Source organism: Didymosphaeria variabile (assembly GCF_027946475.1).
Source record: "Didymosphaeria variabile strain IMI 356815 chromosome Unknown scaffold_2, whole genome shotgun sequence".
NCBI lineage: Eukaryota > Fungi > Ascomycota > Dothideomycetes > Pleosporales > Didymosphaeriaceae > Didymosphaeria > Didymosphaeria variabile.
Window position 1 is genome coordinate 3,215,757 of NW_026611621.1, and position 21,544 is coordinate 3,237,300.

General features: G+C 52.9%; 5 protein-coding genes across 5 annotated transcripts; 2 read left to right on the forward strand and 3 right to left on the reverse strand.

The window, feature by feature from the left end:
• Positions 1-989: 989 nt before the first annotated feature.
• N0V89_002758 (uncharacterized protein) lies at positions 990-4,198 on the reverse strand (the record flags this gene model as incomplete). Its single annotated transcript, XM_056211565.1, has 2 exons — positions 990-4,164; positions 4,194-4,198. 2 exons carry the CDS (start codon positions 4,196-4,198, stop codon positions 990-992), a joined length of 3,180 nt encoding a protein of 1,059 aa, XP_056075038.1.
• A 5,482-nt stretch (positions 4,199-9,680) lies between these two features.
• On the forward strand, positions 9,681-10,559 carry N0V89_002759 (uncharacterized protein; the record flags this gene model as incomplete). The annotated part of the gene is made up of 1 exon (XM_056211566.1): positions 9,681-10,559. The coding sequence occupies one exon, from the start codon at positions 9,681-9,683 to the stop codon at positions 10,557-10,559; it is 879 nt and encodes a 292-aa protein (XP_056075039.1).
• A 1,445-nt stretch (positions 10,560-12,004) lies between these two features.
• Positions 12,005-13,755, forward strand: N0V89_002760 (uncharacterized protein; the record flags this gene model as incomplete). The annotated part of the gene is made up of 3 exons (XM_056211567.1): positions 12,005-12,131; positions 12,183-12,896; positions 12,947-13,755. The coding sequence occupies 3 exons, from the start codon at positions 12,005-12,007 to the stop codon at positions 13,753-13,755; spliced, it is 1,650 nt and encodes a 549-aa protein (XP_056075040.1).
• Positions 13,756-14,966: 1,211 nt separating this feature from the next.
• Positions 14,967-15,572, reverse strand: N0V89_002761 (uncharacterized protein; the record flags this gene model as incomplete). The annotated part of the gene is made up of 2 exons (XM_056211568.1): positions 14,967-15,233; positions 15,300-15,572. The coding sequence occupies 2 exons, from the start codon at positions 15,570-15,572 to the stop codon at positions 14,967-14,969; spliced, it is 540 nt and encodes a 179-aa protein (XP_056075041.1).
• A 1,408-nt stretch (positions 15,573-16,980) lies between these two features.
• ESP1_1 (separin protein) lies at positions 16,981-21,528 on the reverse strand (the record flags this gene model as incomplete). The annotated part of the gene is made up of 4 exons (XM_056211569.1): positions 16,981-18,755; positions 18,803-20,373; positions 20,423-20,991; positions 21,037-21,528. 4 exons carry the CDS (start codon positions 21,526-21,528, stop codon positions 16,981-16,983), a joined length of 4,407 nt encoding a protein of 1,468 aa, XP_056075042.1.
• Between the last annotated feature and the right edge of the window lie 16 nt (positions 21,529-21,544).

Sequence of the window (21,544 nt, forward strand, 5' to 3'; positions counted from 1 at the left end):
CCCTCCCTCCAACTCGCCTCCCCATCCTGCACTACCTCCACACCGACCTCACAGCCGCAATCACCTCGCTCTTCGCAGCGCCCCAGCCCCGAGCCCCATCTATAAAACGGACACCGCGACAGACACCTGGGTACAGCTGACGGCCTCGACTGTTGCGGCGGGGGCAAGGGTACCCTGGAGAAGCCACTTGCGTCATGGGCTGCGCCTGCGCCGCCCGGGTTTAGCGCGCCGCATCGCTATTTGTTTTTGGTGTGGGAGCAGCCTGAGAAGATGAGCGGGGAGCAGGTGAGGGAGAAGCTGGGGTTGGGAAAGGGTGAGGCGGGGTTGTGGGGAGGATTCGGTGGGATGTGGAGGACTTCGTGAGGAGGTTGAAGTTGGGCGAGGTTGTAGCGGGGACGTGGATGCTTGTTGGGAGTTAAGGGGTGCAGCATAGTTAACGAGGAGGCAGCGTCAAAGCTCGGAGGCAGGGGTGTTTAGAGCGGGTGGTATTCTCGGGTCTTTTAGGGCTTTATGTGAAGTGAGGTTTTGCCAACATGAGCATGCAAGTGCACTTGTTCCAGATGATTAAAAGTGATGTATACCACTAGGAAACGGTTCACGATGCGTACAGGTTATTGGTTCTCAATCTCATCTGTCATCATTCATATCTACATTCGTTCGTCAAGGGTATACCACCACATTATGCGCACTTTGTTGACCATTACCAGCATGTTCCAACTCCGCTTCCACCGAGATGTGGTAACAATGTACCACCATCCCACTAGTAGATGGCTCGCGCCAATCTGTATGATATAGGGTACTGCTGTGTGCAGTCTATTCCACCATCGCTATGCAGTGAGCGAGAAAACAAATGAGGGTATAGAAACCGCTTGAACGCAGCAAAAAGCCGATAACGCCGCAAAGAAGAAAAGCCCATTAGTAAAATTAACGTATGTGTGAAAATCGGCCTCCTGGACCTACAAGAGCCCAGCTCAGATGAAAGGGAATTGTCAAACGCTCACGGTGCGGCGTACTCCAACCTCGGGCTTCTGCGCATATCCAATGAGCAGCCTGAAGCTAGTGCCACGCTTCTCACACTCGTTAATGAGGCTCTCGTCGCGCCAGATGCTGCTCCGAAGAATGTCGCCGGAGTTCGCGGCGTCTGGTTCGCCAGCTTCAGGGAGGACAAGGGACTCGTAGCAGCGCGAATACCACCAGCGGCCCACGCGCGCCACCATATCGGTTATGGTGTTGTCTGTAGATTCGGAAGATGCGCGTGTGTTGAGAAGATCTGAGAACGAGACCTCGGGCTTGGGCTTTTTGGTGGCCTTAGTAGTGGCTCCGGTCGGCTTGTTGATAGAGCTGGCGGTGCTCCCTTTCCTCTTCTTCGACGCAGCGTCGGTGTCGTCTGGGCTGGGCAGATTGCCTGCAACAGGAACACCTACGAAGCATCTGTTGCACTCGGTGAAGCCTTTCTTTCCGACAAGACCCATGATCTCATCGCTGATGTTGCGAAGAGACACGTCCTCGTCCGCGACCTGCATCTTGACTTTGAGACCGCGAACGGCACGTCGAGCGCGATTGCCCATGTTGACGAGGTCGAGATCGAGAACGCTGAGCTCCAAATAGCCCCCAGGCCTCAGTACCCGCTTGCACTCTGATATCACAGAGCGGTGAACAGATGTAGGGACAGCGGATGGAAACCGGAGTACAACGCATGCGAAGAAGCCTTTCGGAAAAGGAAACGGGTCACCGAGGGCAGTATGGTTGAAGTGACGGTGGTTACTGAGTGTGGACCACGGTTCAGGCGCATTGCTCGTAGTCGCTGTCAAGGACGGTTGACCAGGACCAAGGTTGTAAACGGTTGCTTCGGGGTATGTGAGAGCGCAATAGTACGACCAGTCTTTACCAAGGCCATCAATGACGAGGATGCGATCATGCTCGGGATTCTTGAACTCGAAGTGCGCGGGGCTGAAAATGACACGGCCAAAAGACAGCCACTTGCTGGTCATCAAAGCACCAAAACGAAGATTGGCCATTGACGACAGCCCGTCTGCTTGTGTCTCAGCCATCTCCATAAGCCGGGTGTCTCTATACTTGTTCGCACTGGCGCTATTGCGGTCCCTCTCAGAGCTAGAGGCAAGAGTAGCCTTAGATTGGCGAGCGCTCAAGTTCAGAGACGCTGGCAGACTGGAGCGGTTCGAGCTCGCACGATTACGTGGAGCTGAACTAATGGACATGCGGGCAGTGGATGGAAAGCTGAGACGTCCACTTATCGGGTCGACTACGCTAATGCTCCTTTCTCCATACTCTTGAAGGAACTCGGACAAAGATATCGATGATGTGGGTGACTGGGAGTGCAATACAGCAAGTAGTCGGGAGCGGCGTAGATGCAATGAGGGATTTGAGACGCCTGTAGTGGAAGCTGCCGAATGTGAAGACGCCCTGGAGTGCTTTAGCTTAAGTGGAAGTGGCTCCAGAGACGGCCGTCTCTGTCCAGATTCGCCACCAACAACATTTTGCGAGTCTACAGGAGAAAGAACCTCGTCAATAAGGTCATCGTACTCGTTCCAGACCTCGTCTTCAGATTGAGGTGCACCACGAATGGGAACGATTGCAGTTCCAGCGGTTGCAGGAAAGCTCCATGTCCCCGAACTGCTGGAGTACGACACCTCAGAACCCTTCCTGGACGAGAAGACGAAAAACTCTCCTTGGCGTACGGATGCCTCCGCACTCGGGCTCATAGTAGCAATAGCCGTGCCGTGGGTGAGCGCGTTAAGCCCATGAAGAATAGGATACGGCTCGGCTGGACCAGCTGTTGCGGTCATAGAACCAATAGAGCCATGCGAAGTGTGCGAAGACGCGGTCGGTTGGTTCATCGCAAAAGGACGAGAGAAGGATCGGGAATGAGGACGGTGTGACTTTTGGCGAGTTGAGACTACTTGAGGTATGCGACCTACTTGAGCTAGGCGGCTGGGCCTTGGTGGAGGATCCGAAGGCGGTGGTCCCAGAGGAGATAGTGTAGCAGGCGTTGACGGTAGGAAGACTGGTACAAGAGTCTTAGGCGAAACGAAAGGCTCGGAAAGTTGCACGGGTGATAGCGGACTGACTGGAGACGATGTGGGAGAAAGATCTGTCACTGGAGTCAAGTCGGCCACTGAGGGCGGCACACGATGAGCCTGCTCGGTAACACTCGTATCCAGAGTAAGCTTTGGCGGAGACTCCGGCATGGGTCGCAGAAAGACCTTTGGCGAAGCTGGACGGGCAGGTGCTGTGAAAATGTCAGGCAAGATGGGCTTCGGTGGCAGTAACATGGATGGTAGACGCTCCGTATCCTTATATTGAGGATTAGAAATTACAGTCTCATCCTGCTGCACTGATGATGATGCTTCTTCGGGCGTGCTGTCTGCCTCTTGCATAATCTTTTCAATGTCGTCGGCGTCGAGTCCAGATTGCGAGTCAACTATTGCGTAGTGGGCCATGGACCGCGAGACTGCTACACGAGCAGGAGAAGAACTTGGTGCTTCCACAGCTGGAGTGGGTAGACGCGGGGCACCGTGAGCCCGCTGGAAAAAGTTCCACTTTCTGGGAGGCTTGGAAGACTCTTGTAAAGTTTTCTCCTTCTTAGATGACTTGAGCCAACTCCCTTCTTTGCCTTCTGAAGTAGCCCCACTGAAGGAGCCCTTACGTGTTTTACTCAAATTGTTCCTCACCGATGGTGTTGCATCAACCACTTTCGAAGTTCGGGACGCGCGCTTGGTAGCAAGGGATGGGATGAAGGATCTCTTCACCTCATCTTCACTCTCTGATGGACGTCGTAAGCCGAGGGGCATTTTCTTCATCGGCGAGATGCCCTGAACGGAATCGGACATCGCTGAGGGCAATAGTGCAGGAGATGCGCTTTCCAAGCAAGTTCTCGAGGAGTTGCTGATAGTCGTGTTTAGCTGGGAAAGTCGAGGGCTCGAGACGTCAAGGCTGCTCGTGCTCTGTAGCGGGTCCGGACTCATTGTAAGTTCGGTATTGCTTCCATTCCCGCGTATAACGACAGGATTGAGTCGCTCAAGGAAGAAATCGTCCATTTCCGTACTAGTCGTACTTGTTACACTGCTCTTGCGGGTAGAAGGGGTCCTGTCCAAGCTCTCGGTGGTGGTTGCAGCACTTGGCGACTTTCCGATACTTGATCCGCTAGCTGCACTTCCATTTCTCGTCCTGACAGCATGCCGTCCGTACCCTTCGTGGCCTGTACCAGCAGCTGGTCCCCGGCGGTGGAGCTTTTTGTCTGGCTTGACAGCGGGCCCGGCTGGCTCTGTTTTGGCACGTCTCGAAAAGAAGCCAAACCGAGATGTTTTACTTGGGCTCGGGGCAGGAGCAGGCGTAGGTACCGTTGATGACCGTTGTTTCTCCAGAGGCAGATCCGGTGTAGGTCCTCGAGTGGGAATGCGTGATGTTGGGGCCAAGCTTGAAGTAAGGCTCGGGTTGGGGGACGGATTGCGAGACGCTTGCTTCGACGACATGATGCCGAATCTGGTTTTGCTGTTCGTCGCTATGCTTGCAGTCGATCCGGTGGATGTTGTTCGTTGATGTGAGGACGGAAACCTGTTCATGTTACTGTGAATGACAGGTGAAGGTCCACAGAACCCAATCATTTCAGGTGTTCCATCCCTGCTTGGTCGCGTGGGTCTTCGTGGAGCTGCCATTACTGACGGCTGCTGATCTGCCAAGTGGGCCAACTCAGGAGGTGCCTGTACTTGGGATGTCTCTTCGGTAGTTTGTGATGGACGTCGGAGCCCTCGGGTCACTCCATTCTTGGCTACATCCGCTGGTCGCTGCGATGTTGGAAGGCGCGTCTGTGTCGTCTTTGATAATGAGCCAGAGGACGAAGAGATCATCGGTTCCGGCACCAACCCAAGTGCACGCTCTTCGGGCGTTCTATATCTGACTACCGGAGGTTTACCTTGTAACGGGCTTACTTGTCGCGTACGTATTGTGCTCTTTGTCGATATCACGATTCCTGGGGAATAAGAAGACATTGAAGTCGGAGTCGACGAGACACTGAATGGACCAGGTGATTCCGAATATCGCGTGGAAGGAGTGGTGGAAAGGGCATATTGAGGAACGGGTGGTGATAAAACTTCCGTAGGCCCCAATTCGAAGTCATAAGGAGGATTTTCTGGCAGCTCCAGCTCTGCTTGTGAGTGAGCGGGTACCGTAGAAGTTGTTGGTATTGATATGCCCAGCACTGTCTCAGAGAAAGGATCCTTGTAACCTCCAGGGATGCCTGTGGCCAAATAAATCTTCTCCTGGGCAGCCCTTGTATCTCCCTGCGTGTGACCAACTTCTCTCCCACCTCCGACTCCAATGCTTGTTTGTTTGCGTCTCAGAAGATTCGATCGTGGGCTATCGACGGTAGAGGCGGAGGATCCTGACACAAGGGATGGCGTGCGCGTGCTCGTTGAAATCTCAGTTTTCGGCAAGCGAGAAGAGCCCTGTAAAGCATGTTTAGGAGCCGTTGAGCGTGGAAAAGAACGGACTATAGGTACAGTGGAGGTTGCGCCAACTTGGCGTGACCCGACGGGAACCGGTGCTTTTGGCGTCGGCGCTCTTTGACCAGTAACTCCTCTAGTGAGATGTACGTCATCTCTCGAAGGCCTCCTCTTCTGGAGTTTTGACGGTCCGGGCCCGGGCACCTGAGAGATGGTCGCAGTAGGCGTGATAGACCGTTGTGGTAGCTTGGCGGAAGGCGTATGATGGAGGTACGGTGGTTGATCCTCCGACCTTTTTGGAAGATTGGAATATGATTTATAGGAAGCCATGTTAGGCAGTTCGGTGCGACACAGATCAAGAGTGTGCGCAACGGTAGACCGGGCCTTGTATGACAGAAGCTTGTACGTGCTGGACAATTCATGAAGACATCGGTATGGTCAACGAGAAAGGGTCCCCGGGCGCCACCAGAATCGATGTTGCAGTATGTTGGTCGAAATTGTTCTTGGTGTTGTCAGCAATCTTCAGCTCGGGGTGCTTCCGGATGATTATTTGGTGTGTGCTGCGTGTAGCTTTCGGGCTACCCAAAGTGCTGGAAGCCTGGGGGTGGCAAATCTGACTAGACTTCAGGTACATGGGACGGGAGCCGGGCCATTTAAGATAGCTAACTCTTTTACTACGCAATTCCCAAGTGTCTAGCAGAGACTCGGTGAGGACTGGCTGTTCTTGCTCATGTACTACGCCACTCCACGGTGATTCCGAGTGAGTCGTGGCGTTCGGTTAGTCCGATCCTGGGTATAGTCTGTGGCGGTGCCTGCATCCAAGATACAAGGGTAGCGCAACCGTTTACAAGGCGAGTAGACGTTGCAGGTTGGGCCAGCGACAGGAAATATAACTTCCAAGATGCAGCTCACGCGTCCGTGTTCGTCTCCACGGGCCTTCGTCGGCCGTGGGTGAGTTGCCGCTGTGTCCGAGTGACTCCGTCCTAAGCGAAAAGGCAAACCAGGAGCTTCAAGGGACTCCTGGTTCGTAGACCAAAAGGGCGCCAGGGGACAATCTAGGTCGTTGGATGAGCGCGTCCGGACTTGCTGACTCTGCTGTCTGACAAGTTCAAGCGGAGTCTAGGTCTGATATATGGCGTGCGGCCCAACGCGACCTAAGGAACGAGACGCGCCGCTCTCCTGGTCAAGGAAGAAGGCTCGCGGACGCGGAGCATTGCCGTCTGGCAAAGCGCTTGCGCTTAGAGGGCGGTTCGAGGTCTGAGAAAGAGAGGCCATGGACCAGTGAGGCGCCGGGCCCGTGGTGGAGGGCGACGATTCGTAACGGATCCCTGTAGCAAAAGCGCACAGACGGGATGGTGGAGGCGTGACTAGACGAGAGGCAAGTGCCAGCGATTGGGCGTCAGCACTTCTGCTAAGCATCGTTTTTCCCACACGCTCATGCGGCTACCGACGATCGAAGCCATGGCCATGTCGAAAGCCCGCTTTTTGCTCGCTACGGTGGAGACGAAACGGCTCCATCGCAGCTGAGGCATGATAATTGACTACTTCAGTGAGGCCACTGCTCCGTCCAGCTAACGTGCGAAGAAGGCCCAATCCACCCCGTCCACCGGCCGACTCTCCACAGATTATCCGCGGCTTGTCACAGATGGTGCGTATAGATGGTGTGAGAGGGATGTGGCTCCAGGATGCGCAAAGAGAGTGTCGGACCAATGCACTCTTGAAAGCTCGTCTGCAGCTCACCTAAACCAGCCGGAGGGGCCGTTGGTTGGGAGGCCTGCGCGGCCTGTACTGAGATGCCATCCGGGTCGATATGGGTCAATAACGAATGATGCGCACGCCGAGGAGTCATCGGTCTTGATGCGCGTTTCCCGCCATGCGCACCCAATGCTGGAGGATCTGATGATATTCTCGTGACCGTCGGTCGCTACACCGGCCGACGACGGTTGCGAATTCCGGGGAGACCGCGCAAGCTGAAGGGTGGCTAGGTGCATTAGCTTTAGCAGATGAGGCTGGTGCCTCGCCACTGTTGCACTGCCTCTTGCCAGCGCAGCAGAGGCGAACCATTCCCCTGAGATAGGTGACGTGATGTTCAACGAGAGCACGCTATGTGTACGTGAACGTTTACCGTCTCTTGCTCGACGAGATGATTGTGGTCTTTGCAGAGGTTGCGCCCCAACAGGTCAGGCCCGGCATCCGGGTTGCCTGCAAGCCACTTCGACGTCTGATGCCTCTTCTGCACCCTCATTGGTCCGTTACACGCGTGATTCGTGTAAACCCTGCCACATGAGCTTCCAGTCATGTGATCAACTTATACCACAACAGGTAAACTATGCTTTGGTCCTTCACCAATGGTTGAGCGAGATGGCACCTTTGGGGCCACCGCTCGCTGCGGCTCTATGCAGGGGGGCGCCGCCATTTCTTGCTCCCACCATTGTCGACAAGCGTCTGCGTTGCTGTGAGACATGTCGGTATTGCAGCATGGGCGAACGGCGACCATCTGAGTTCACCATCGAGGCGTTCTAGCTGGATGGATGCGCCTTGCATGATGTAACAGTGATAGACGATGGCACACCGACTAATCAGCGCAAGCAACTTGGACCCAGTCGAACTGTACGTCGTCTCTCCTCGGTACATTTTAGCTCGGCTCTCGACCGCAAATTTGACCGTTCACCTGATAGTTCTAATCGCGTGATGCATCTTGATCCGTTCTCTGTTTACCCTGCTGCCGGAGGGCATGCAACACGACAATAGCATCTTTGTCTTATTGCCAGGATATATCGACCGTCCATTGAATCATGGGATCGGTGAGCAGCTTTGAATCGAGTGCGAATGCTCAATTTCGATTCCGCCGTCTGGCTTGACGTGGACTGCCGCATCTTGATACCCGGTCCTTCGATGTTGACGGTCTGGAGCTTTGACAAGCATGCCTTACCTTCGCATTTACGTTAGTTGCGGGTGGAACGGGAACGGCAGACGGGGCGTCCCCAAGCGTACCACTCCTCAGCACCGCGAATCAGATCGCGGACCACACCTGAAGTGCAAGTGCCCCTGTGCAGACTAATTGGGGCCATATCAAAGCAACCCCCGCGGAGACTTCATGAGCAGTATGCGAGAGTATATCGCTCTTGATAATGGCGTGTTGGCAACACTCTTGCTTGGAACCGAGCCTAAGCTTATGGTCCACTATCAATATACGGCACGTTTTATCTCCGCATACTAAGATAGCTTTGATTGCAAGTTTGGATTCTTCGTGCAGACGTTGATGACGATAGCTCCGGCGCTTAGTGTGAGGATACCGTCACTGCCTGGGTGTTAGAGTGCCAATAGTATTCAGGCGTCATGATGCAAGCAGTCGAGCAGCAAACTATTATCTCGTATCAAAACACAGGTCGGCTAGAACCTCTGTGGATGTTGAACTTGTAGAGACCGGTTATTGAACAGCATATCGTAAGGTGACTTAGGCTATGTGAAGCCTCCGAAAGTGCAATGTGAGAGTGCACGGCCGAAATCACGTTTGCGGAAGATATAAATCTGGATATAGAGACCTTGAGCTTTCGACAGTGGAATCATGTGCAGGCGTGATCCTCTCCATTCTTGCTGTTATGGCTTTCATAGCAAAGCATCGCGAAGACCTAGGTGAGGAGTTGTGCGGTACATCCTGCTGAGAACGATGTTCGAGCTGCAGATGATCCATCTACAGATTTAATGTCATAGTCCGGCTCGTCAACGACGTGTTATAAACATTTGACGATAAGAGGCTTGTTTGTGCCTTCCTATTCCTGCATGAATGCGGAAGGCACGGACAACCTTACGGGATGGAAACGTAAACCGTAGATGAACGCATACACCACTCATACCGAGCGTGAGCCACCTCTGGAGTGTGCCGACCGACGAGAGATCGAGTTTCGAGTACCGCACATATGGTATATCTCTCTGCAAAACAAGTGAGGCGGTGCATTGATTACATAGTCGGAATTGTGGCTAGTGGCTTGGCACGATGTGCCGTTCCTCCTTTCACCTTTGTCTACGTGTCGGTCCTTCACGACGCCAACGCTCTGTGGACTCAGACACCGTCGCAAACCTCAGTCCACATCCGAGGTCGCCCATACTTCCATTACTGCCCGTTGCGCAGGACTGTTATCGAGCTTACATCGCGCGCTCCGCCGCTCTCAACAGGAACCCCTTTCACGACGCGTTTCACCTGCAATCGCGCTCAACATGTCCCAATACGCCAAATTGAAGAACGATGAGCTTCAGACAATGCTCAGGGAGCGTGGTCTACCGACTACGGGCAAGAAAGCAGATATGGTGGACCGTCTCAGCAAGGATGATGAACAGAAAGCCTCTGATGCTGCGCCTGCGCCTGCGCCTTCGAACGCGCATCCTGAAGACGAGATTGACTGGGATGATGGCGATGATGCCGCGAAACAAGAAGAGAATCCAGACAAGGAGACGGAATCTAAGGAGCCCGCTGTCACCACCCAGTCAGAGACCGTCGCTAAAGCAGGTGGCACTGGGCAGCCGCCGAATCCGCAGGCCGTACCCAATCAGAAAGTCGACATCGATCCCTCGAAGACTGACGATCTTTCGGTAAAGCCGGCTGGCGAAGAGGCGGAGGGCGGCGTCGAAGCAAATGCGGAAGAGGACAAGGAGCCCGCTCCGAGCTATGCAGCGGGCATCGCTGCGACCGACCTCGATGCCGAGATTGAGAAGCGCAAAAAGCGCGCTGCGAAGTTTGGCATGAAGATCGAGGACGACGAGACCCTCAAGAAGTTGGAGCGCGCAAAGAAGTTTGGCGAGGCTGGAGCACTTAAGGGTCTCGACGAGGCTCTTCCCGAGCGCAAAGAGCGAGAGCGAAAGCGAGGACGTGAGGACAACGAGGATGGCGGCAGGAACAAACGCCGTGGCGGCGGACGCGCTGGCGGAAACCGAGGAGGCAATCGCGAAGGTGACAGGAGACGGGACAACCGAGATAACCGAGACAACAGGAGAGATGACAGGCGCATCGACAATGGGTCCAATTGGATGAGCACTGCAGACCGAGAGCGGGCAGACGCACGCAAGGCAAAGTGGACGAAGCCGGCATCTAGCTCTTGAAGATCGGGGAAGATTGCTTGTTTGCACGTTCGAGAGAAGCTGGGGTTGGGGTTGAGGCTTCAGGATTTAGAAGACTCGCTTCCTTCAGCGACGTAGGCCAGGGCCCGCGGAACACGGACACAGAGCCTGTATACCACGTCTTTAACGATCGTAATCGGGTCAGATTGCCAGAACAGCTTGGGGCTTCATTTCATACAGAATTCCAGGATAATTGCATTAAATCATTGGGCCAGTCTACCGGTTATTCTTCTTACCTCGTTTCTGGTTTCGCGCTGTTTGCAAATCCTCAGATCCGGCGCCTGGGAATACACAATCATGTCTTGATCGAACGAAGCACCCTCCCTATGCTTCTATCGCCGGGCTGCCAGCTGCTTCGAACCTTTTTTATCGTGACAAGATGAGCGTTTCTTCAGGACCTCATCCCGGTGCTTAGACAGTTATGGCATGATTAGCGATTGCGGATGCGGATACAGCTGCTATCGATGTCTGTCTTGTGGAGAGACAAGGATTATTTGTACTTTTATTATCAACAAGCCACTCTGCCAAAACGCTGCGAACCTGCAACTTAATACTGGGTCGTCAGCGCCCGATGGTCTTTTTTTTTGGACACGAAGAGACAGCTGCTATGAAGTAAAGTCGAATATGAGAAGTTCCAACGTCGATTGTGTGATAAGGATCGTGATTGACTTCTACTCTGTGACCAACGGCAGGAAATAATGTATACTCAGTCGAATGTACATGAGTAGAACAAGTAGAAGACATCCTGCTCGCGTCCTGGGCTACTTTGGAATATCGAATATATGTTGATTTGCTATGCCGAGGTGTACTAGCCGATCGAACCCTCTGACATCGTCAACATGTCCTGAGGCTGTCAAGGGTGGAGCGCGTCGAGTCACAGATGGCCGTGGGGTCGTATAGGTAATCGCGTAATCATGCTTTCTCGCGATTCACGTGCATCTAGACCCTGTCGAAGACACGAAGAAGGCCTGCCGACCGCGTCTCAGTCTGGGGATGATGCGGGCCTCCACAGTTCCGACGCATTTGGACGCAGCTGATTGTCAGCTTCACGGGCTTGTGAAGATGCATGGTACGTGCGCCTGCCCGAAACAGCACTGCCTCGGCATGTTTGCGCATGACGTCGGCCGCGTTTACCTTCTTCACACGAGCAAGTGAGCCGGCCACCAATCACGCAGCTTCGAAAGCGCTCACGAGGTCTGTGAATCTCGGGCGCGTCACCGAAGCCATCTCCACACGCTTGCTGCGACTCCTGGCCGTCAGATGTCGCATGCCTAGCGTGGCCCGACGGCATGTGAAAGCCCTCAACTTCCGTGACAAGTCATTCATCCTCGGCAGCCGGCATTGTTCTTCTCTCTGTAACACCTTTTGGTAGCAGTGTACTCTCTCTTTCTTTCCTCCAATCTTCCGTTCATTGCATCGCAACAGTCATGTCGCAGCGATTCTCCACCGCCGACGTTGCGTCGCACAACAAGGCCGACAACCTTTGGATCGTTGTCGACGAGGATGTGTATGATGTGACCAAGTTCCAGGACGATCACCCTGGTGGCAAGAAGAGTATGTCTGTTGTTCAATGCACCCTTCAGCTTAATGGCTAACAATGCAAAGTTCTGCAACGTGTCGCAGGCAAGGACGCCTCAAAGCAGTTCTGGAAGTACCACAATGAGAGCATCCTTAAAAAGTACCAGAAACAACTTCAGGTCGGCTCATTGGACTCCAAGGCAGCTCCCCCAACGCCTCCAGCCACCCCTCCTCCCCAAGAAAAGGAGCTAGTTAAGCCGGAGGCGAACTCTGGGGTCGTTGCTCCCCAGCCAACTGCAGAGGCCGAGGAAGCCGAGGCATTAGACCCGTACGGCGATCTGATTCCATACGCTGATCCTTCATGGTACCAGTCGTACCACTCACCCTACTTCAACGAGTCCCATGCAGCGCTCCGCGAGGAAGTCCGACAGTGGGTAGACGAGGAGATACAACCCAACGTGACCGAGTGGGATGAGGCGAAGAAGGTGCCGGACGAGATCTTCAAACAAATGGGCGACCGCGGATATCTCGCAGGTCTGCTTGGTATGCATTACCCTACGCATTTGACGGATAAGCGTGTAAAGAGCGTCCCTCCGGAAAAGTGGGATCTGTTTCACGAGCTGCTGCTCACGGACGAGCTTTCGCGCAGCGGTAGCGGTGGTCTCGTATGGAATCTTATCGGTGGATATGGCATCGGTGCTCCGCCACTTTTCAAGTTCGGCAAGAAGGAGCTTGTCCAGCGTATCGGTCCCAAGATTCTCAGCGGTGAAAAGCGCATCTGTCTTGCTATTACTGAACCTGGTACGTTGATCTTCTGTGGCTGCGAAGCATCCCAAACTAATTTCAATCAGATGCTGGTAGCGACGTTGCGAACCTGACCTGCGAAGCCAAGCTTTCCGAAGACGGCAAACACTACATCGTCAACGGCGAGAAGAAGTGGATCACGAACGGTATCTGGTGCGACTACTTCACCACCGCCGTGCGAACAAGTGACAAGGGCATGAATGGTGTTTCCGTGCTCCTCATCGAGCGTGAGGCTGGCGGTGTCTCAACGCGAAGGATGGACTGCCAAGGTGTATGGTCAAGCGGTACCACCTACATTACCTTTGAAGACGTCAAGGTTCCGGTCGAGAATCTGATTGGCAAAGAGAACCAGGGCTTCAAGGTTGTCATGACGAACTTTAACCACGAGCGTATCGGTATAATCATCCAATGTCTCCGCTTCTCCCGCGTCTGCTACGAAGAGTCGATCAAGTACGCACACAAGCGAAAGACCTTTGGCAAGCGGCTTGTCGATCACCCTGTCATCCGCCTCAAACTCGCACATATGGCTCGCCAAATTGAAGCCTCGTACAACTGGTTGGAGAATCTTATCTTCCAATGCCAAAAAATGGGTGAGATGGAGGCTATGTTGAAGCTTGGTGGTGCCATCGCCAGTCTGAAGGCCCAGAGCACAACAACGTTCGAGTTCTGTGCAAGAGAAGCGAGCCAGATCTTTGGTGGTCTAAGCTACAGCCGAGGTGGTCAAGGTGCGAAGGTGGAGAGGCTGTATAGGGATGTAAGGGCGTACGCTATTCCCGGTGGTAGCGAGGAAATTATGCTGGATTTGAGCATTAGGCAAGCACTTAGGGTACACAAGGCGCTTGGCATGAAGTTGTAAGATGTATTATATCTATGTTTGTAGAGGACTACTATCAAGAGGAACATTGGAACACCTTTCGATGATTTTCTACATTGCAAATCGCACACTAATACTAGGCTTGAGAGAAGTATTACATACAGTCCCCAATGTGTGCCACAGAGCATACACACACACGGAATTACAGCCCGCTGCAATTAACATCAACCACATCTAGTAACTCCCCATTGATCGCAGCCGTGGAAGTGAACGAGCGGAAGCCAGCCAACATGACCCTAAAAGCTGAATCAGTTCTGTGTGCACGGCGAATGATCTTTATCCGTAGCCGTCCAATCAGCTCGAGCGGGTTTTCCTGACATCGTTCCCTACAATTCATTCCCTTCGAGCGGTCTCATTTGGGCCATAGGATTTTGACCCAGCGATCCTGGTTCTGGAAGTAGTGCCCTTGAGCCCAATCGCAATGAGCCGTATACATTGTTGGTTTCGCTTGCATGCTCGACTCGACTGCCATCAACTTACAATTCCACCCGAGAAGTTCGCCGCGACCAACAATCTATCGAGAAACGACATACAATTACCCTCAAGTGACTCGTACCAATTCGACACCGGACCAGCAATGCTGCTACATAATGACACGGCACCGACAAAGATGGCCCACCCTAACATGAACGAAACCTTCCTGTATTGGTATGCGTTCGCAGCGAGATCAGCTGACACCCCGGAAACAACGAATGCAAAGACGATTTGCACAGTGCGTCGTGTTATGCCTCAGACAGTGCCCATAACGTATCATATCGTGAGGTAGGTGGAGGATCTTCCGTAAGAGGTTTGTTGCTGAGGTCGAAGTTATTTCGTGGGGAAGAGCGAAGAATGTGCATTGTTGTGTAGAAAGAAACATCGTATTCGTCCGTAGAGTGCCAATCTCGCCGGACTGTCTCTTCTATTAATCAACGGGAATAGCTTCGAGGAAACAAGTGGATATAGACATCAATCATACGCCTGTGGGTATCTAACGAGGGACAAGAAAAATCTGCGAGCGAGACGTAAGCCAATACCATGGGCGACCACACCATATCAATCGTTCTCGTCGGCCCCTCTCGCTGCAAGCCCAAATCATTACACGATAGTTAGTCGCGACGCCATATCCCTGCCTCTTGCCCATCCCACACATCTCTTGCTGCTATCCGTCCGCCGATCACTCCGCCACTCTCTTCACGTCTCCTCTTTCCTGCTTAGTAGCCTCTCTTCGTGCGCAAGAAAGTCATCGTCACCGCAACAAGCAAGACCGCAGCAGTGAACCACAAGAATACGGTATCAGCCTGCGCCTCTTTGCACCTCTCATTCAAGTGGTCCAGACGATCTCCACCGTTCCAGCACTGCTCCTCGCCATCCTCTTTGCCGTAGCAGCCACCATTGAAAAGATGGTTCTTGAACAACTCCCTGCGATTCTCGGGGCTTGTGTCACTGCATTTGGGGACGCCGATCTGGATAGCTAGTAGCTGTTATGATGACATAGGTCAGTAATGCTTCCAAAATTGAGGGCGAAGACATTCGGAATAACATACCACACCACCAGCAATGTTCAGCAGTATGATCAGGCCGTCAATAATCAGCCCGACCATGCCTTGCAAGACAGAGACCCACTCCGCAGCGATACCGACGAACCCTGTCAGGAAAGAGACGCCGCCAACGAATGCGGTGTAGCGAAGTGATATTGGTGAGCTAAGAAACGGTCCTTGGCCCTTGATCATGCCGACGGACAGTCCAAGGACGACAGCCGCGAAAACAATCTGAAAGCCGCGGATGGCGAAATTGAGGACCGGTGATGGAGAAGACATTGTGAGATATGATTGTGGGTCGTGAGCCAGTGAAGACAGGCGTGATGGTTGTCGAGCACTTTGCGAGTGTAACACGGTGCCAGTTGTTTGTTTGTACGTGCGACGGGTATGGTGACGATGGTGTCGTTCTCAAGGGACTGTTTTTCGTGAAATACTGCTTCCAGGTTTAAACAAGGTCTATGGGTCGCAATGCTCTTCAGCGCAAAGCAAAATTGTGAGTAGGATTTGTGAAGAAGGAATCGAAACCAGACTCAAGAAGCGATACCAGCGCACTCTATATGTCCCCCAAAGCAAGCTTTCAGTGCCGCACAAGCCCCGCGCTGCCGCCTGTGCCTCCCTCAGATCACCCCGAATGTGTTCGACCGCACGTTCATCGTGCAGCGGCACACAGCCCTGCACTCTCCGTCAATGACTGTGTGCAAATCCGATTAGGCACCCAGATGCAGCAACTGCAGTCGTTGCCTGAAGCATCCTTGTCGGCCCCCAAGGGGACCTGGCCAACCACATCGCAAGGATAATTTCGGTAGCCGAGCCTTCTGAAGCACCTGCATAGATCCATAAGGCTGTGGCGGGAAATGGTGTCACGCCTTGAAACTGCTGTCCTGCTGCGCCGTTGTTGTCGCAGGCTGGTTCGCATGTCCGGATAGCGCAGCGCCCCCAGTACCCGCCCACTTCAGCATGATACCAGAATAGCAACGACGAGACCAATCGTGCCGTGCGGGCCTTTTGAAAGCTGTGGTGGAGACAGTGTAGGATAACTACGTGGGTGACTTCAACTGTTCTAAATCGGCGGGGAAGCTTGGGATCATTTCACAAGTGCCGCAGAACTAGGCCAGGCATGGCTAGCGGTTGCCTGCTTTTAGACGGCCTGAACGAGGCTGAGTTCTGGCGCACGCGGGTCTCGGCAGCTTTTTCACTCACCGGTATTTGGCATCCAGGTGCAACATGAAGAGAGTCTAGAATTGCAACGTACCGGGGTTGGTCCATCGATATTGTCTATCAGATTTCCACAAGCTCACCGCATGTTTTCAGGTGTGCCGAGGTTGATATGCTATCATACAGCTTTCACCGGCTCAATGTACCTGCCATTGGGTCGATGGATGTTTGGCCAAAAAGGACAACAATGCGCAAAAGTTGGGCTAGTGCATCCCCCACACCTATCAACCGATGCATATGAGGTCTTCTCCTCTTAGTCACAGTGACTACCATAGAGGAAACTCATTCAGTCCTGCGTTGTTACAACTTTTGTGTCGTTTCTCGATGATCTACTATCGGCATTGAAACTTGTTTCCCCTCAGCAGGACGGTGTCTGAATACAGGGCATTCATGTCTTCCAACGTGAATCTTTCGTGTAGAACCTTGATCAAATGCATCCCTTTCGCGTCTCAGAGCTTCTATCAGCGCACAGCTATTCCAAATATACGGGAATCCCGTAAACAACAGCAGCAGCCCCATTCAAATACCTCAACACACACGCTTGCCTTGCATCTCTGACCGCCTCATCCAAACCAATACCCCTTTTTCTTCTTCCTACCCTAACGCTAGTATCCTCACTGGCACTACCCTTCCGGGACTTGCTCGCTGCCATCGGAGCATCCACCTCTTCTACAAGCTGCGCAACCCTCCCTTTCCCCTTTCTTTTCTTAATCGTAGGCGGCGGCTCAATGCTGGCTTCGTTCTCAGGCTCCGGCTCCGGCCAAAGACCCCACAGCTCGCCAGCCCTGACAGCAAGTCGATCGCAATCCTTATCAGTGACATCCCACAGCATGCCTAGCACGGCCGGCGCTCCCGCAGTGAGGTAGCTCGACAGCATGCCCGAGGGCTCGTATATCCCATTGTCGGAGAGGTGCACACTCGAGCATCCGAACAGGAACGTGGTTGCACAGCCGGGCTTCTCCTTGTCGCCTTCTGATTGCGCTTTGCCATTCAGATATAGTCGTCGCACGGCCTGTGAGCGTATGTACTGTGCTCCGCTGCCGTGTCCAAAGAATAGCACGAGCTCGTCATTCTTCAGACAGTCTTCAAATTCCTGCTCCAAGGGCGGACGGTTGGTGATGTGTGTCCATGTACCTTGCATATCATCCAGACAAGGTTTGATCGTTTTGCATGTGTGGCCCAAGTCTCCCGAAGGATTTAGCATGCTCGTACCTCCTGCCTTGGTAGAGATGTAGTGGCCCGCAGGTGCATTCTGAGTCACACTCGGCGACCTGGCTGCAAGGAGGCGTTCACGCAACGCAGCTAGGGAAGGAAGCCTGGATATTGAGAGCTTTTCAAGGCGTGGGAGTGACTCCCATGGAAGCATGTGCAGATTCTTGTCAAGTATGAGAATGGTGTGGGCGGCTCCTGGAGACGCCTTTTGTGCACTATCATGGTAAGCGCGCAACGCTTCGTACGTCTCGATGACCATTGAGTCAAAATCGATCTCATCGTAAGCGTTCGGCTCGCCGTTGAAATGGAGAATGTCGACGACGAAGTAGATGAGGTCTGTGAGTGCTTCGTCAAAGTCGAGCTCCGGATCCGAGGCATCACCCAGGCCGATGAACAAGTCCAATACTCTTGGATCAAGGTTCGGTCTCTTTTGCTGGCTCTTCTTCTGCCGCGAAGGTAAGTGGCGAGCTAGGACATTGTCGAAAGACTTGCGAAAGCGCGCCAGGAGAGCCGGTTGATGGGTGTGGTCCGAAAAGATGCCCTTGAAGCCACCCAGCCAAATCTTCTCAATATTAAGCAGCAACTCTCGGAGTTTAGTATCGAGTGCCTGGCGATCATCCCACCATTGTTTCCTGCCCTCTCTTGAAGTTAAGTCCTTCGCATTTCGCGTGGTGAAATCGCTAAGCTCAATGATTTCTTCGAGCTCCCGCCTGCCGTCTGCGAAAGTAAATTCCTCCTCGTCCAAGTCGCGGGAAGAATGACGAGACAGCGGTAAGCGCAACACAAATGGCGATGTGTTTCTTTGGTAACGAGTGATGTACAACTCGTCTTGTTCCTCACTCAGTGCTAAAGATACAGCGGTCCATGTTTCGGGGATGATGTCGATGTAATCATGTTGGAACTCGGCTGGTGATGCTGTAGGTGGCTCATTCTCAATGAATTTCGGCCACTGCAAACACACTTCTCGCGACATCGTCTCTTGGTCGACCTCAACAGAGCCTTGAGCGGATGCTAAAGCATGATGCTTTGGGATTTCTAAGTTCCGTGAGCAATGCTTACGCGTATATTGAGATGATACGTACCGCTCATATATGCAGAATACAATGGGTGAATAGACCCACGTATGCGACCTTGAGAGACAGCGGAGAGTAGAACCGTAGCATGGCTTAGAGCTGCACACAGCTGCCGGAAGACATGATTGCTGGCAACAGTGGCGTGCTGAGCATGTGCCTCAACCAGCCTTTCGCGAGCGTCCTCGACCAGTTTAACAAAATCGTCTCCAGCTTGTTTCTTACCACGCGACAATTTCGTGACAGCCTTGACAGCTGGGCGCTTGGCGGCAACTCCGTCAGACGACTGACGTTCTTTTGGCGGTATAGAGGGAAATGCGATCGTAGACTCGGGTAAAGTGTTGAAGGTGAAATCATTAGATATACTTCTGATCGCCTGTGCTAACATTGCCTTGAAGCGCACCCAAGCATGAGACCCTTCTCGGTCACGTTCTGACTTCTCGGCCTTACTCAGAACATCCATAGCTTTCACAACGTCACTCTGCAAGAGATACGTAGCGACTCGTCTGTACAAGACGTCGGCTTGTAGTGCATCCAGTGATGTGCAGTGCTCACTGGCGCTCTGTTTCTCGTAGGCAGGCGAAGTAGTGGCTTTCTTCGAGACTCTCGGAACGGCTGTGGGTTCGCTCGTGAGAGGTGCTTTGCGAGTCGTGCGGGTTGTCATCCTCGTAACAGTATTGGGGACGGCCTTGACAGCTGTGGTTCGCGCCCTTACTCTTCGCGTCTGTTGAACATCTGCAGGCTTTGATTCTTCCAGAGTGAGCGCAGATACGTTGTCGGTCACAACATCCAGATTGGGCGTAAATCTTACCGTCGATCTTACGTATGAAGGTGATGATAAGTGGTGTAGCAGCTTTTCCAACACATCGTATTGAGCAATCTCATCATCGAATCTCTGGCTTACGTGATGCATTCTCGCGAGCGACAGATGATAGGAAATAGTGCTCAAATGCTTGACCGACTGAGACACATCTAGACCATCAAACAGGGGCTGTGCTTTATCGGGTCGGCCACTCTGAATCCATAGATCTGCAAGACGGCTGGCGTGGTCTACAAGCATTGTCCGGGAACCGATAGCAGAAACCACCTTTTCTGCTTGCTGAAGTACGTAAACAGCCTCTTCAAGCATCCCTTGGCTCGCTATGACAATCGAATGTTGTGTCAAGGCTCTATATAGAGACGGAACGAGCGACCAGAACTCCGGTCCTTTGAGCGCCTCGTGAGTGATAGAGCTGGTGAGAGATGCGCCTTTCTCGTGGCGCATGGAACTTGATAAATCAGAATGCGCGCTGATGGGGGCTTCTGTCAACTTGTAACTGTTCGCCGCAACAGCTTTGCGAGTATTGGCATTGCCCTCTCGCGCAGCCCAGATACGTCGATTGAGCACGACAGCCTGTCGAGCATGTCTTGCCGCGTTCTTGTAGTCTCCTCTACTGGAACAGAGAAGGGATGAGACATAGCAAGCTTCTGCTATAACTTTGTTGAACTTCATACGCCCAGAAAGGCTTGTGGAGGACTTCGACAGGTCGGTAAAAGTGCTATTGTTCCGAGCAAGTGTCTCTGCGGCGGACAGTGTACTTTCACTATTGTGTGTAAGTTAAAGTGACATAGAACGGTTAGGAGATATTTTACCATTTCGAGGCATTACCGATGCTCAAGAGATACTCAGCGTAGCCTATGTGCCATCGCAACTTCGCCTCGACCGAGGCGGTCTGGTTCAACAGCACTTCAGCTTTTGCAAAAGCCAGCCCTGCTTTGCCAGAATAGCCTAGTCGCAAGGATTGTAAGCCCAGGGTGCTCAAGGCTAGGATTAGTTCCGATCGGTCTGAGGCTGTCTGGAGCTCTAGAATTCGAACAAGCAGATGAAGCACTGGAAGTGCTTCGTATTCTTCGCCCTTAGCGCAGAGGAAGTCCACACTTGCTTGGATCGCGGCCAGCCAGTTGTCAGTATTATCAACTTGACCTTCCACCTCAACCCAAGATGCTGTAGTGTCAAGTATAGACTCCCAGATACTGAAGCAGTTGCGAAGCTTTTGGAGCGACAGGTCACCTTGGTGTAGTAGAGTCTTAAGGGTTATCATGGCTTTTAGATGATCTCCGAATCGGGACAGATCGCGATCCTTCGTTTGGTTGATGTCCACATCGCTTCCATGCTGGTAATCTTCTGAAGTGTAGGCATCTGATATGATGTTCGGGTACATCTGTGATAGTTGCAGAAGTAGCAGGTGTAGCCTTTTTCGTCTCACCGGAAACTGTTCAGGCGTATACATGTTGACAAGGCGGTCCACGATAGCTTGAACCGACGAATTGAGAGTAGCATCCCAACTGCGGTGTTTCGATAAGGTTTGTTCGTAAGTTCCTAGCTGCCATTCGAGCAATGCCCCGCGCACAACAGCTGTGTATTCGACGTTGTCGAAGAAAGCGAGCTCGTCAGATTTGCGTAGACCGTTTTTCATGTACGAGCGATGATACAATCGGAGAACTCGCCCCAAATCACTGACAGAAGGATCCGTTCCAAACACATGCACAACAGGGAAGTTGGACGAGGCTTCAGCGATCGCTTCGCATAGGTCGTCATTTAGTGATACCCGAATACATTCCGCGTACGCCTCACGGGACTCCTGAACGCGATCAAGCCTGTCTAGCTCTTCGCCTAGTCGTTCTAATTTCAAGCTGAGGTGCCCGGCTTCCTTCTCCGCTTGTGATCTTGAATGAAGAAGCGCGGTAGATCGTTGCATAGCCGTTATATCGGGT